Below are 13,900 nucleotides of genomic sequence, written 5' to 3'. Positions count from 1 at the left end.
ATTATATGAAGTGTTAAAGGGACTCATTTAAGAAAAAGAAGATCAAAACTATGGACAATAAAATGACAATAAATACATATCTATCAGCAATTAACTCTGAAAATCAAACTAAGCAAACAAAAGCAACAGAGGACAGAGTCATAGACACGGAGAGCGTTTTGATGGTTTTGGGATGGGAGGCGGGTGTGGGCGAATGGGTGAAGAGGTGAGGTGATTGAGAAGTACAAATAGGTAGTCACAGAATAGCCACGGGGATGTAAAGTGCAGTACAGGAAATGGAGCAGCCAGCAGCCAAAGAATGTATGCGTGACCATGGTCATGAACAATGGTGGGGGATTGCCTGTGGGAGTGGGCAGAGCTGGGTGGAGCGGGGCCATGGGAGAAGTTGGGACAACTGTAATAGCATAATCAGTAAAATATAATTAAAAATGAATTTTCAGGATATTGAGGGTGTATTATAGCCTAGGAAAAATAAGTCAGTATTAGTTTAGACTTGTGTTAGTATAAATTGAGGTAAGTAGAAAATCTTGAAAATTTAAAATAGAAACAATGTGAAGTTTTCATAGATCCTTTTTTAAAAAAATATTTTATTTATTTATTTTTAGAGAGGGAAGGGAGGGAGAAAGAGAGAAAGAGAGAAACATCAATGTGCGGTTGCTGGAGGTCATGGCCTGCAACCCAGGCATGTGCCTTGACTGGGAATCGAACCTGCGACACTGTGGTTCACAGCCTGCGCTCAATCCACTGAGCTATGCCAGCCAGGGCCATCTTTTTTTTTCTTTTTTAAGATTTTATTTTATTTTTAGAGAGGGGAAGGGAGGGAGAAAGAGAGGCAGAGAAACATCAATGTTTGGTATCTTAATTATTAAAGTGTATAGTGGAGACCTAATAGATGAAAGTTTCCAGAAACTTTATTCTAAGTTATCCTATATATTATTTCTTCATTAATCTAACTGAAACATAACTCCCATGTTTATTTTCATTGTGTCAAGTTTAAATCTCTCAGCCTTGTGCTGACAACACCTTTTTGTCTTTTCAAACACATTCCCCATGTGTCCCCATCACAAATCCCCTTTAATATGCTTTGTTCAGTACTTTCTCTACATCTCTTTTTTTAAAAGATTTTATTTATTTATTTTTAGAGAGGGAAGGGAGTGAGAAAGAGAGAGAGAGAAACATCAGTGTGCAGTTGCTGGGGGTCATGGCCTGCAACCCAGGCATGTACCCTGACGGAGTTGAACCTGCGACACTTTGGTTCGCAGCCTGCGCTCAATCCACTGAGCTACGCCAGCCAGGGCTACATCTCTTTTCATAGCATATTACACCCTAGAGAGCCCTCTCCTCACCTCCTTGCCCTACAAACCTACCTTTCCTTTAGGAACCTCACTTTCTTCATGAAGCTTTATCTGATCAACAGTCAGAAGTGAACCTCCTTCAGAACAGCTCTAGAACATACAGTTAAGTTACTGTCACACGGTTTTCTTTGGAACTGGAGACTATTATGTCCCGTGAACTAAGGCAGTTGGTAAAAGACAAATAGCATATGATTGATGCCACTTATAAGAGGAATCTAATGAACAAAATAATAAGCAAAATAGAACCAGAGGCACAGACTCATGGAGTAGACTGGCAGCTGTAAGAGGGGAGGAGAGTGGTGGGGACTCTCTGAAAGAGGTGAAGGGACTAGTCAAAGAACACGTGTGGGAGACCCGCGGACATGGGCAGCAGTGTGGGGGTTGACAGTGGAAGCATGGGGTGGTGGGCCGGGTTGAGGGGGGCAAAGGGGGAGAAATTGAGATAGCTATGACAGCATAAACAATAATAAAAAATTAAGAAAAAAAATTGTGGTTTTCCTGATTGTTTCTGTCAATTTCCTAATTATATCTCTAGCACTCTTGAGACATAGTATATAGAAATAATCACAAATTTTTACTCCTATCCACACATCTAGTAGCTTGAAGAGATAAAGGATGTCTTTTCATTCAATGCAGTTTTGTATAAGTCATTAAGACTTCTTCCTTTCAGAGCTGTCATTTATGATTGGTTTACTCCTTTTTATCTGAGAGAAAATTCAGTATGATGTATTTTTAAAAACTAAAGTAAACCATTTATTTAAAAACTGTTATAATACTTGAAATAATGGGTAAAGTTGAGTCTGAGAATTAGTACCTTGGATGCTAGTGACACAAGGAAAAAATATATTCATATTTTACTCTTAGCAAGCCCTTGATGAAGGCTTTTATTTTAATCAGCTTTTAAATTTGATGAATATGGATAGTTCTCTGGCATCATTCCAAGATGATTCTCTTTGTTTGCTGGAATCAATCACACAAAATAAAACAATAAAACCATTAACATAATCAAGTAACATGTTCATTGATGCTTCATATTAATGCATTAAGTAATCTTTGAACACAGTGGTGGTGTTTGTCAGCTATTTTTTGTGTACAGAAATGATACTTAATGCTAATTTTGTGAAATAAATTTTATTGTGCTATTTCCAAGTGGATTATGTTCTTTATGGCTAATAAATCAGAATATGGGATATAATCACCTAATCACGATAAAGTATGTAGAATCTTTTAGTCCCAGAAAATATTGTTTTATCCCTCAAAATTGGCATAGCCATTGCAAAAACATTATCAAGTCGTGCCCTGCCCCTATATAAAGAACCTTTCAGTAGCTTCTCATTTTCAAAATGCATTAGGATCTGGGGTCTGTAGTATCACACACACACAAAAAAAAGCCCCATGAGAGCTGGCCTCACCCATACCAGCCTGCTTTAAGTTCTTCGATGTGTCAGATTCTTTTCTATCTTAGTGACTTCTTGTGTGTCATTTCGTTTGTAGACACCGTGCCCAGTCCTCTCCCTCCCTACACACTTTTTCTGTCATGACCGTTTTGCATGTTTTAGGCTTTGCCACTCCTTCAGAGACTTCACTGATCCTCTCTTCTTGAATCACGTCTCCCATCTAAAATCTGTGATTGTACACTTTCATTTTCTTCTTAGTTTCACCATTCATATCTGTTTGTTGTGGTTATTTATCTGGACTTGCCCTACCCAGAACAAAACTTCTCTGAAGATAGGGACCCCATCCATTTTTGTTCACTGATCGACCTTCGGCAGTTAGCACAGGGGCCGGCACCCCAGTCTCCCAAGGCAGGCTGAGAGAAACCCAGTGCGTTTCTGTTTCCAGGGTCAGAAGTCCTCCACCAGACCTAAAGTTCCTCCACTAACGCTAGTTTCTAAGGCAATGCAACACCAATATAAGGGAGAGCTTATAAAACTACTCAAAACCCAGTGTCTGTGTTCCTCCCATTTCCATATTTTATACCAAACATGAACTATTTTGCATTACTGGTAAATGTTAAAGGACGTACATATATAATTTAAAAAATCAATATAAGCAAGACTTGGGCATTGCTATTGTCTTTCCTTGAAGAAAACAAAAGCTTAAAATGGTATTTTTATAAAGTGTGTCTTAAAGACAGTTCTGTTTCAAAAAGTAAAGTTGAGACAGCTACAGATGTAGGCATAGGCATAGGTATAGCTGTAGCAAAACCCAAGTGTTTCTGTATTAATTCACCTCAGTTACACCATTGCAGTCCATTACTGCGAAAGATCGTCAATTAGTGTTCCTCTTTCTACATTTGCATGAGTTTAACATTTGAGTTACACGTGTCGAAAAAGGGCAGTGGACAGGATTACAGTCATTTATCAAAGATAACATGGCTGTTTGTTACAATTCTAGGCAGTACGAAACGGTTGTTCCGCTTGAAGATTCTATTGTGACTGAGGTTACAGCAACTCTGCAAGAATGGGCGAGTCTGTGGAAACAACTCTATGTGGTAAGCAGTTGACGGCTAGTTTATTAGATCGTTAAAGTTCATTGTACCAAGTGAAAAAATTACCTTGCCTATGCCAGTAGCAACATTTTTAGGTTTCTGAATATTTCCAGTTTTTCAAGTGTATATTCTTAATATTAACTAAGCACAGCATACTGGGTTTGATTATCCTGAAGAGAACACGTTATTCTTAGGCCTGCAGTCTCTCCCCACCCTGTCTGTCGGTAAATGTAAGGTCCGTAGGACCAGGGATTTTAGCTGTCTTACTCTTTGCTGTACTCACAGAGCTTTCATAAAGCAGGCATTTACTGAATAAATGAACAAGCTTGAGAGTTATATTGTGAACCTAATGGTAGGTACAGGCCAAGAAGTTGTACCAACAGTTTGTTACAGCTACTAAATGTAAAAGACATGTCATATATGACACTTTCTGCTAGGCCAACAATTAATAAAAAGATTAATAAAAACAGTCTATATCTTCTGGAAACTTAGACAGTGGTAGGATACATAAAATCTAGATAAAAAATAAGTGACAGGTTTCGGGTTCTGAACAAGATGTAGTACACTCATTAGATATTACTCCTAATCACATAAAACATCCTGAACAAAACCTGTAAACCACCTACCAGAAAACTCTGAACGCTAGGGAAAAGAAGGTGGACTGACTGGACATCTTGGAACTCCAGCATTAAGTTCCCTGATTATTGTTTTTTTTTTTCTTGCCTTCGTGTATCCTGGCCTGGGCTCTAGAGAGGCCCACAACCTGGAAATGCTAACGAATGCAAGCTAAAAATAGCACCGAGGAAAACCTGTTTTCCCTAGACAGAGGATGGCCCAGTGAGACAGAAACGGTTTAGCCTATCCTGCCCGCTCCTGAGGAGAACATCACAGTAAAAGCTGCATGCCCCCTCCACCCCAGCAGGCACTGCAGCAGCAGAATCTGGGGCCAGAGCTCTGAACACACACACCCTTTTCCTCACGTGCAGCACCAGGATTTGCTCCTCCAGTGCATCCTCCTCTGGGCTGACCTCTGACTTCTGCCCGTCTCCTTCCAGTAGTGAAGCAGTGCCCCTCCTCAGTGGAGCCTATAGGGAGGACTCTGAATTCTCTCTCACCAGCAATTACAGGCTGGCACCTCTCCCCTGCAGAGCCTGTGGGGAGGACGCCGGCTTTCCCAACTGTTCAGCGTTAACAAGGTGTCGCCCTTCCCTTACAGAGTTCTGGGAACACACCTTGATCAGTCTCCTCTGCTTCGAAGTAAGGAAGAAGCACCCCTCTGCAGAGGAGCCTGTGGTTGGAGCTCTTGGTTGTCCCTCCCCCTGTAGCAAAAGGTGGTGCCCTCCGTAGCTGAGCCTGTGGACAGGACTCTGGACTTTCGCTGACCCCCCCCCCCCCCCCCCCCCCCCCCCCGGTCATTGACGCGGCCGTGTCCCTCACTGGTACATCCCGTAGACAGAACCCTGTTCCCCGCCCTCGCACCGCTGGCGGGGGCAGTGCTTCTTCCTGCCCAAGCGCACACTGGGGACAGAGCAGAGGGGAGTCTGCCGCCCGGGCAGCACACAGTGGGCAAGCCCGGAGGGCGGGCGCCGAGGGAGACTGTGTAAACTAAATCGACATTTGAATCAAGGCCCACAAAAAGGAGCCAGGCATTGCCTTCTGAATCTAAACAGGATGACCGCCTGCTAAACCAGGAGATTTAAACAGGAACCAGAGTGTCATAGTATGATATTTAAAATGTCCCGCACATAGCCCTAAAATATTTGTCATGTGAAAAATCAGGAAAATCTCAAATCTCATGAGAAAAGATAATCAACAGACGCCAGCTTTGAAATGACATAGGTATTGAAATCATCAGCAAGAATTTTAAGTTAGCTTTTATGAAATTGCTCCGATGAATAATTACAAAAACTCTCGAAACAAATGGAAACAAAGCTGCAGCAAAGAAGTAGAGAATATAAAGATCAACTAAAATTATATTTATTTTTTAATTTAAAAATACATTTTTGAGGAATATTTTTTTGGCTGAACCTTTATTGCTTTGCGGGAAGGAGCGCTCAGGAGCTCCTGGTGGGGCGGGCTGTGCGGGAGTGGCGCGGGCCCTGCCGGTGCACGGGTCCCAGTGGTGCGTGTTCCTGTGGATGATGTGCTGGGTAGCGCTCAGAGCGGCCCAGGTGTTCTTGTTGATGATGGTCCGCACGGAGGAGGTGGCTGGCTTTTGCTGGCCATATCTCTGCTTCATGACGACCACCACACATCTTTGCCACTGGCCGCTGGCTCCATGCCCGCCGTCTTGTGGCGAATCAGCCTGTTGTAGCAGAAGGAGTTGTGGGCCTTCAGGGTTTGGTGTCATACGCCTGCCTGTCCCTCTTGATCAGGAGGCTGGAGCAGTTTTGTGTGGCCGTCCATTGTAGGTGGGCAGACATGGTCACAGCTCCTCTCGCTGTGGCAGCTCCTCTCGCTGTGGCAGCTGGAGATGGAAAGAGCTCAAATGAAAGTTTACAACTGAAAAATACAATGACCAGAATTTTAAATTTACTGGCTAGGCTCAGCAGAATGGAAAGGAGAGATGAATTAGTGAACTTAGAGATGGATCGATAGGAATCATCCAGTCTGAATAATGGAGAGAAAGTAAATTTAAAAAGTGAACTTAGCCTCAGAGACCTGTGGGACAATAATAGAAGATCTGACACGTAAGGCATCAGAGTACTAGATAGAAAGGATGGAATGTGGCCCTGCCTGGGATGGCTCAATGGACCGAGTGCCAGCCTGTGAACCAAAGGGTCTCGGGTTCAATTCCCAGTCAGGGTACATACCTGGGTTGCGGGCCAGGTCCCTAGTGGGGGGCACATGAAAGGCAACCACACATTGATGTTTCTCTCCCTCTTTCTCCCTCCCTGCCCCTCTTTCTAAAAATAAATAAATAAAATCTTTAAATTCCTAAAAATAGAAAAGAAAGGATGAAATGTGGAAGTAAACATGTTTGAAGAAGTAATAGTTTAAATCGTTCCAAATTTGCCAAAAGACATAACCCTACAGAGCTTAGTGAACTTAAAACAGGATAAACCTAAAGGAATCCATGCTTAGAAACATTGTAGTTAAACTGAAAATTAAACTGAAGAAAAAAATCTTCAAAAGTAAACTACATGGTGCCTTCAGGGAAATGCCAGTTTGAATGGCAGCAGATTTCTCATCAGAAACTGTGAAAGACAAAAGGAAGTGACCCAAAATTTTTCAGCTGCTGAAAGAAAAATGATTGATGTCAACCCAGAGTTGTGTGCACAGGAAAAACTTTACTTTAGGAGTGAAGGAAAAAATAAACGCAGTTTTAGATGAAGGAAAGCTAAGAAGTGTTACCACCAGCAGATTGGTTCTAAAGGTTCTAAAATAATGACTGTCAAGGAACTTCATCTGATACAACTTAATGGGACACTTGGGACATTGGGAATGAAGAAAGTAGTGGAGGGGGTAAGTGAATGCTCTTCAGTTTTTAAAATTGTGTTGGATGGTACAAATTAAAAATGATAACATTGGTATGGTTCTCAATGTATATACAGGTTCTCAATGTATATGAAGTATGGGTTACACTTTAGGAGACTGAAGTAGGGAAGGAAAGGGACCATAGATTGTGTTAGGTATCTGCATTTCACTTCCAGTGGTAGAATGTTGATACTAGTAGACTCTGGTAAGTATGTATGCATGTTGCAATCTCTAGAGCAATCATGAAAATATCACACAAAGTGATGTAATAAAAACTTTGTAAATAAATCAAAATGAAATACTAACAATGCAAGTAACCTGTAGCAAAATGGGAAGGGAGAACAGGAAGGCCAGACAAAGGGAACAAACGGCACGTGCTGAGGCGGCAGGCTTAAACCCTGACACACACACAGTTAAAAGGTAGGGATCGGCAGAATTGACAAATGTAAAAGGACTATGTGCCGTCCGTAATAGACTTACTTCATATGTGACTAAGACACAGGGAGGTTAAAAGATAGAAAAATACCATGCAAATGCTAATCAATAACAAAGGAATGGCTATATTACAATATATTAATCAATTATCAATTATTTCTTCCTTAAATACAAATACAAATAAAGTAAATTATATTATGCCACTGTAATTTTACTGTTATTATGTCAGAGTAAAGAAAACTACCAGACAAAAGGACTTTACAAAATGATAAAAAGGTCAATTTACCAGGAAGACATAGCAATCTTCTTCTTGTAGTTATTCCATTTAGATTTTTAGTTTTTGGCTTTTTTTAATTTAAATTTTATTTTTAAATTAAGTTTACATTTAATATTATTTTGTATTAGTTTCAGGTGTATAGCATTGGGTTAGACAATTATATAGTTTACAAAGTATTCCCCTGATATTTCCAGTACCGACCTGGCATCATACATAGTTATTATAATACTATTGGCTATATTTTTACTGCTGTACTTGACATCCCTGGAACTATTTTGTACCAGTTTGAACTTTTTAATCCCTTTTAAATACAGATCTTTCTCAAGCATATGTGAAACATTCACCAAGATTGACAATTTCTTAGGTCATAGAACAACCCTTAACAAATTTGTAATAATTTATGCCATACAAAGGACATTTTGACCATAATGGAAACAAACTAGAAATCAGTAACAAAAAGATAACAGGAAAATACTGAAGCACTTAGAAATGAAATAACATACTAAAAAATCCATGAATCAAAGAGTAAGTCTCAAGAAACATAAAAATATATTGAAATAAATGTAAATGAAAATATAACATTGAGATTTGTGGGCGTGGGGGATGCAGCTAAAGCAGTGTTGAGAGGGACATTTATAGCATTAAGTGCGTTTTAGTAGAAAAAAGTAGGGTATCAAAAAAATTCATCTTTTACTTTAAGAATCTGACAGCAAAAGATAAACCCAAGCTAGCATAATAAAGCAAAAAATAATGAGCAAAGTTAATTAAATTAAAAATAGAAAAATAATAGAGAAAAATTAATTGAACCAAAAGCCAGTTTTTGAAAATATCAATAAAATTGATAAACATCTAGCAAGGCTGACAAAGAAAATGAGTGAGAACAGTATAGTCAGTCCTCACTTAATACTGTTTATAGGTTCTGAAACTTGAAGCAAAATGAACTACGTATAATGGAATCAGTTTTATCTGGGCTAGTTGATGTAGAGAAGAGGTAAGTTCCTGTGGCATTTCATCAGTGTTATAAAGAAACGACATTGAATAAAACAATGTTATTCAGGGACCTGCTGTAATTACCAATGTTTTAGGACTAAAGAAAGACATATCATTAGAGATACCGCAGACCTTAATGGGTAATAAGAGAATACTCTGAACAACTTCATGCACATAAATGATGGTACGGATGAATAAAACAAATTCTTGAAAACCACAATTGCCAAAACTCACGCGAAACAAAATAGATAATAAGTATTCTATTATTCTAAACTGAAGTGCAGTGGTACCTTGGTGCTTGGCATTGATTTGTCCCGGAACTCGTGACGCGTGCCGAGACCGATGGGCACTGAGCAGGTGCCGTGCGATGAAGCGTTTCCTCTTGTTTCCTCTTGCGGGGCAGTGTCATGGCTCGTCCGAGTTCTAGCAAGTGCAACAAGTCCCGAGCTGAAACATTTTTTCTCATCAAAATGCAATGAGTACAGGGTATAAGGTGTTCTGAAGCCACCAAGTACCAAGGTATGACTGGCATTGAATTTATAATGAAAATCCTTCCAAAAGAAAATCACTTGCAAAGTAAAACAGAAGTACAGATAGAAGTTACGAGAGAGTTGTTAGAAAATACAGATGACAGGTGTGAGATGATACCTGTCATGGAGCATTTTTTCATGTCTGTTGGCCATTTGTATGTCCTCTTTGGAGAAGTGTCTGTTCAGATCCTTTGCCCATTTTTTAATTGGATTGTTTGTTTTCCTGGTGTTGACTTGTATAAGTTCTTCATATATTTTGGAAACTAGCCCCTCATCTCACATGTGCCAGAATGGCCATCATCAATAAATCAGCAAACGTGCTGGTGAGGGTGTGGAGAAAGGGGACCCTAGTGCACTGCTGGGGGAGTGCAGACTGCTGTTTCCGCCGCGGAAACAGTATGGAGTTTCCTCAGAAAACTGAACATGGAACTGCCCTTTGACCCAGTGATGCCACTTCTGGGAGTATATCTTCAGAATCCTGAAACACCAATCAGAAAGAAATTATGCAGCCCTATGTTCACAACAGCATTGTTCATAATAGCCAGATTTGGAAACGGCCCAAGTGCCCGTCAGTAGATGAGTGGATAGAAAAGCCGTGGTACTTTTACACAGTGGAATCACGCGCAGCTGTGAAAAGGGAGGAACTCTCACCCTTTGCGGCAGCACGGATGGACCTGGAGATTATTATGCTAAACAAGATGAGTCAGTCAGAGAAGGATAAATACCATCTGATCTCACAATATGTGGAATCTAATGAGTAAAATAAACTGATGAACAAAATAAAAGCAGAAGCATGGATCCATGGAACAGACTGAGAGATCCTGAGGGGGCGTGGAGCGGGAAGAGATCAGCCAAAGAACATACATGCACTTGTGCACAGCCTGCGGACCCAGACGGCACCGCGGTCGGGCCTGGGGACGTGGGGGCTGGATGGAGGGGGCAGAGCAGAGAAACTGCGGACATCTGTAGTAGTGTCAGCAATAAAAAAAGAAGCACAGAAGACATATTCAGGGGATCTAATATCTGCATAGTAGGAAATAAAAGTGTAAACAGATTGCTAGAAGTAATACAAAAAATAAATTTGTGCTATAAAAGTTCACACTGAAGGGGCCTACTGAATGTCAGACCATATAACCATACTAGCTAACTACCCATCTGTCTTTTGGTTTGTCAGGCTACACATACACATACACACACAGTATGTACATGCACACATGGACAGGTCTTAAATATACATGTAAATAGAATTACATTGCAAATATTTTTATGAGACTTGTTTGTACTCCTAAATTGTCAGAATATTTACAAAACTTTTGATTTAAAAAATCTTAAGTGTAATTTTTTTTAATTTTCTCAATCATTAACAATTTTAAACTGAATGAACAGTCGTAGGTTATCATATGGATGACATACACTGTCGGAAATGAGCTCTTAACTTTATTACTACTAAAAGCACTTAATGAACACCTTTATGTACTAATTTTCTTTTTTGTAAATATATTTTGATTATGCTATTACAGTTGTCACATTTTTTCTCCCCTTTATTCCCCTCCTCCCTGTACCCCCCATCACCATCATTCCTCTACCTTGATTCATGTCCGTGGGTCATACATGTAAGTTCTTTGGCTTCTCCATTTCTCATACTATTCTTAATCGCCCCATGTCTGTTTTGCATCTACCACTTATGCTTTTTATTCCCTGTACCTTTTCCCCCATTCTCCCCACTCTCCCTCCCCACTGATAACCCTCCATGTGATCTCTGTTTCTGTGACTCTGTTCCTGTTCTAGTTGTTTGCTTAGTTTGGTTTTGCTTTTTAGATTCAGTTGATAGTTGTGAGTTTGTTGTCATTTAACTATTCATCTTCTTTTTCTTAGATAATTCCCTTTAACATTTCATATAATAAGAACTTGGTGATGATGAACTCCTTTAACTTGACTTTATCTGGGAAGCACTTTATCTTCCCTTCCATTCTAAATGGTAGCTTTGCTGGATAGAGCAATCTTGGATGTAGGTCCTTGCCTTTCATGACTTCAAGTATTCTCCTTCCAGCCCCTTCTTGCCTGCAAGGTTTCTTTTAAGAAATCAGCTGAGAGTCTTATGGGCACTGCTTTGTAGGTAACTGTCTCCTTTTCTCTTGCTGCTTTTAAGATTCTCTCCTTATCTTTAATCTTGGGTAACTTAATTATGATGTGTCTTGGGGTATTTCTTTGTGGAACCAATTTCTTTGGGACTCTGAGCTTCCTGGACTTCCTGGAAGTCTATTTCCCTTGCCAGATTGGGGAAGTTCTCCTTCATTATGTTTTCAAATAAGTTTTTAATTTCTTGCTCTTCTTCTTCTTCTTCTTCTCCTTCTGGTACCCCTATGATTTGGATGTTGGAGCATTTAAAGTCACCCTGGTGGTTTCTAAGCCTCTCTTCATTTTTTTTAGATTCTTATTTCTTCACTCTGTTCTGGTCGAATGTTTATTTCTTCCTTCTGCTCCATATCATTGATTTGAGTACTGGTTTCCTTCCCTCACTGTTGGTTCCCTGTATGTATATTTTCCTTTATTTTACTTTGTATTAGTTTCCATTGTTTCTCCTTCCATTTTGTGACCAAACTCAATCATTTCTGTGAGCATCCTGATTACCAGTGTTTTGAGCTCTGCATCTGATAGGTTGGCTAGCTCCTTGTTGCTTAAATCTTTTTCTGGAGTTTTGATCTGTTCTTTCATTTGGGCCACATTTCTTTGTCTCCATGTGCCTGGTATGCTGTAAGGGGCAGAACCTTACGTATTCACCAGGGTGGGGAGCCTACTTCGCTGTGTTGGGTGCTGTGCGTGTGGGGGAGGGGTCTGAGAGGGAACAGTGCTGCGGCTTGGCTCTTGCCTCAGTTTCCACCACGTCCCTCGCATCCCACAAGCGGATTGTGCCCTTCCAGGTGCCGATTCTCGGGTGCGTGGGCTTGTGTACGTTCTAGGACCCTGTGGGTCTCTCCAGCGGACTCTGCTGTGGTACTGGGAGTTTCACCCGCTGCCGCAAGCCCCACAGATTTTTACAGCCAGAGGTTTTGAGTCTTTAGCTTCCTGTGCTGAAGCCCTGGGTTTCTCAGTCTGTCTCACTCCCCAGTTGTTTCTCCCAGTTTATCCGTGCCCAGATGTGGGACTGCCTGGTCAGCCAGCCCCCACCTTGCGTGCACAGTCCGCTGCCTTGCTGTGTGCGCCCTCCGTCCCAGCCGCCCATTTCCACCCCTTCTGCCTGCCTGGATGAACATTTCTTTAACTCCTTCGTTGTTGGGCTTCCATGCAGTTTGATTTTCTGGTAGTTCTGGTTGTTTTTTGTTTTTAAATTGGTTGTTGTCCTTCTTTAGTTGTGCAAGGAAGCAAAGTGTTTCTACCTATGACTCCATCTTGGCCAGAACACCCTATATACTAAGTTTCAGCTGTTTTTTCAGTTGTCCTTATAGGTAATTTTTTTTGAAGAGGAAATTTTGCTTTTCAACAATATTTTTATTTATATTCTTACCAGTATATCAGATCAATCTTATTTTCTTTCCAGAGCCTCACTAATGTTAAACATTATTTTTTGTTTTTTATTTAATAGATGAAAAATGATGGCCAATAGACATATGAAAAATGTTCAATGTCGCCAATTATCAGAGGTACAAATTGAAACTGCAGTGAGGCATCGCCTCACACCTGCCAGAATGGCTGTCGTCAGTTAATACATAGACAAGTCCTGGCGAGGATGCGGAGAGCAGGGAGCCCCAGTGCTCTCACTGTTGACGAGGGTGCAGACTGGGGCAGACACTGTGAAAACAGTGTGGAGCTGCCTCCAAAATTAAACGTGGGACCGCCTTATGACCCAGTGGTTCCGCTCCTGGGAGTGTAGCTAAGAGCCTGAAATACAGTCCGGAGGAGTATGTGCACCCCTAGGTTCATAGCAGCATGATTTACGCTAGCCAAGATCTGGAAATAGCCCAAGTGCCCCTCAGTAGATAGAGTGGATAAAAAAAGCTGTGGTCATTTACACAGTGGAATACTACATGGCTGTAAAAAAGAAGGAAGTCTTATCTGTGTGACAGCATGTGTGGACCTGGAGATTATTATGGTAAGTGGAATAAGCCAGAAGAAGACAAATACTGTGTGATCTCACATGTGGTATCGAATGAACAGAAGAAACTGACGAACAAAATAGAACCAATCAGAGGCATGGATACATGGAACAGACTGACAGCTGGCAGAAGGGGGGGGTGGGGGCTGGATAAAAGAAGATGAAGGGATTGGCCAAAGAACATACATGAATGGACCGTGGACCCAGACAGAAGTGTGGTGAAGGCCAGGGGAGGGTGTGGGTGGGGGCTGA

At 41.0% G+C, this 13,900-nt stretch overlaps 1 protein-coding gene and 1 pseudogene across 6 annotated transcripts in view; one reads left to right on the top strand and one right to left on the bottom strand.

Annotated features, from left to right (window-relative positions):
* The window catches only part of DOCK3 (dedicator of cytokinesis 3), a 268,621-nt gene that overhangs the window by 71,264 nt on the left and 183,457 nt on the right, over positions 1-13,900 (top strand). For all 6 annotated transcript variants that reach the window (XM_036030272.1, XM_036030271.1, XM_036030269.1 and 3 more), the window contains exon 5: positions 3,753-3,849. In XM_036030272.1, coding sequence (XP_035886165.1) covers positions 3,753-3,849 — 97 coding nt within the window. The remainder of the gene's footprint in view (positions 1-3,752; positions 3,850-13,900) is intronic.
* On the bottom strand, positions 5,441-6,639 carry LOC114501481 (annotated as a pseudogene).

Source organism: Phyllostomus discolor, chromosome 7 (assembly GCF_004126475.2).
Source record: "Phyllostomus discolor isolate MPI-MPIP mPhyDis1 chromosome 7, mPhyDis1.pri.v3, whole genome shotgun sequence".
Lineage (NCBI taxonomy): Eukaryota > Metazoa > Chordata > Mammalia > Chiroptera > Phyllostomidae > Phyllostomus > Phyllostomus discolor.
Note: the sequence above shows the minus strand (reverse complement) of the source record. Positions and strands in the feature narration are given on the sequence as shown.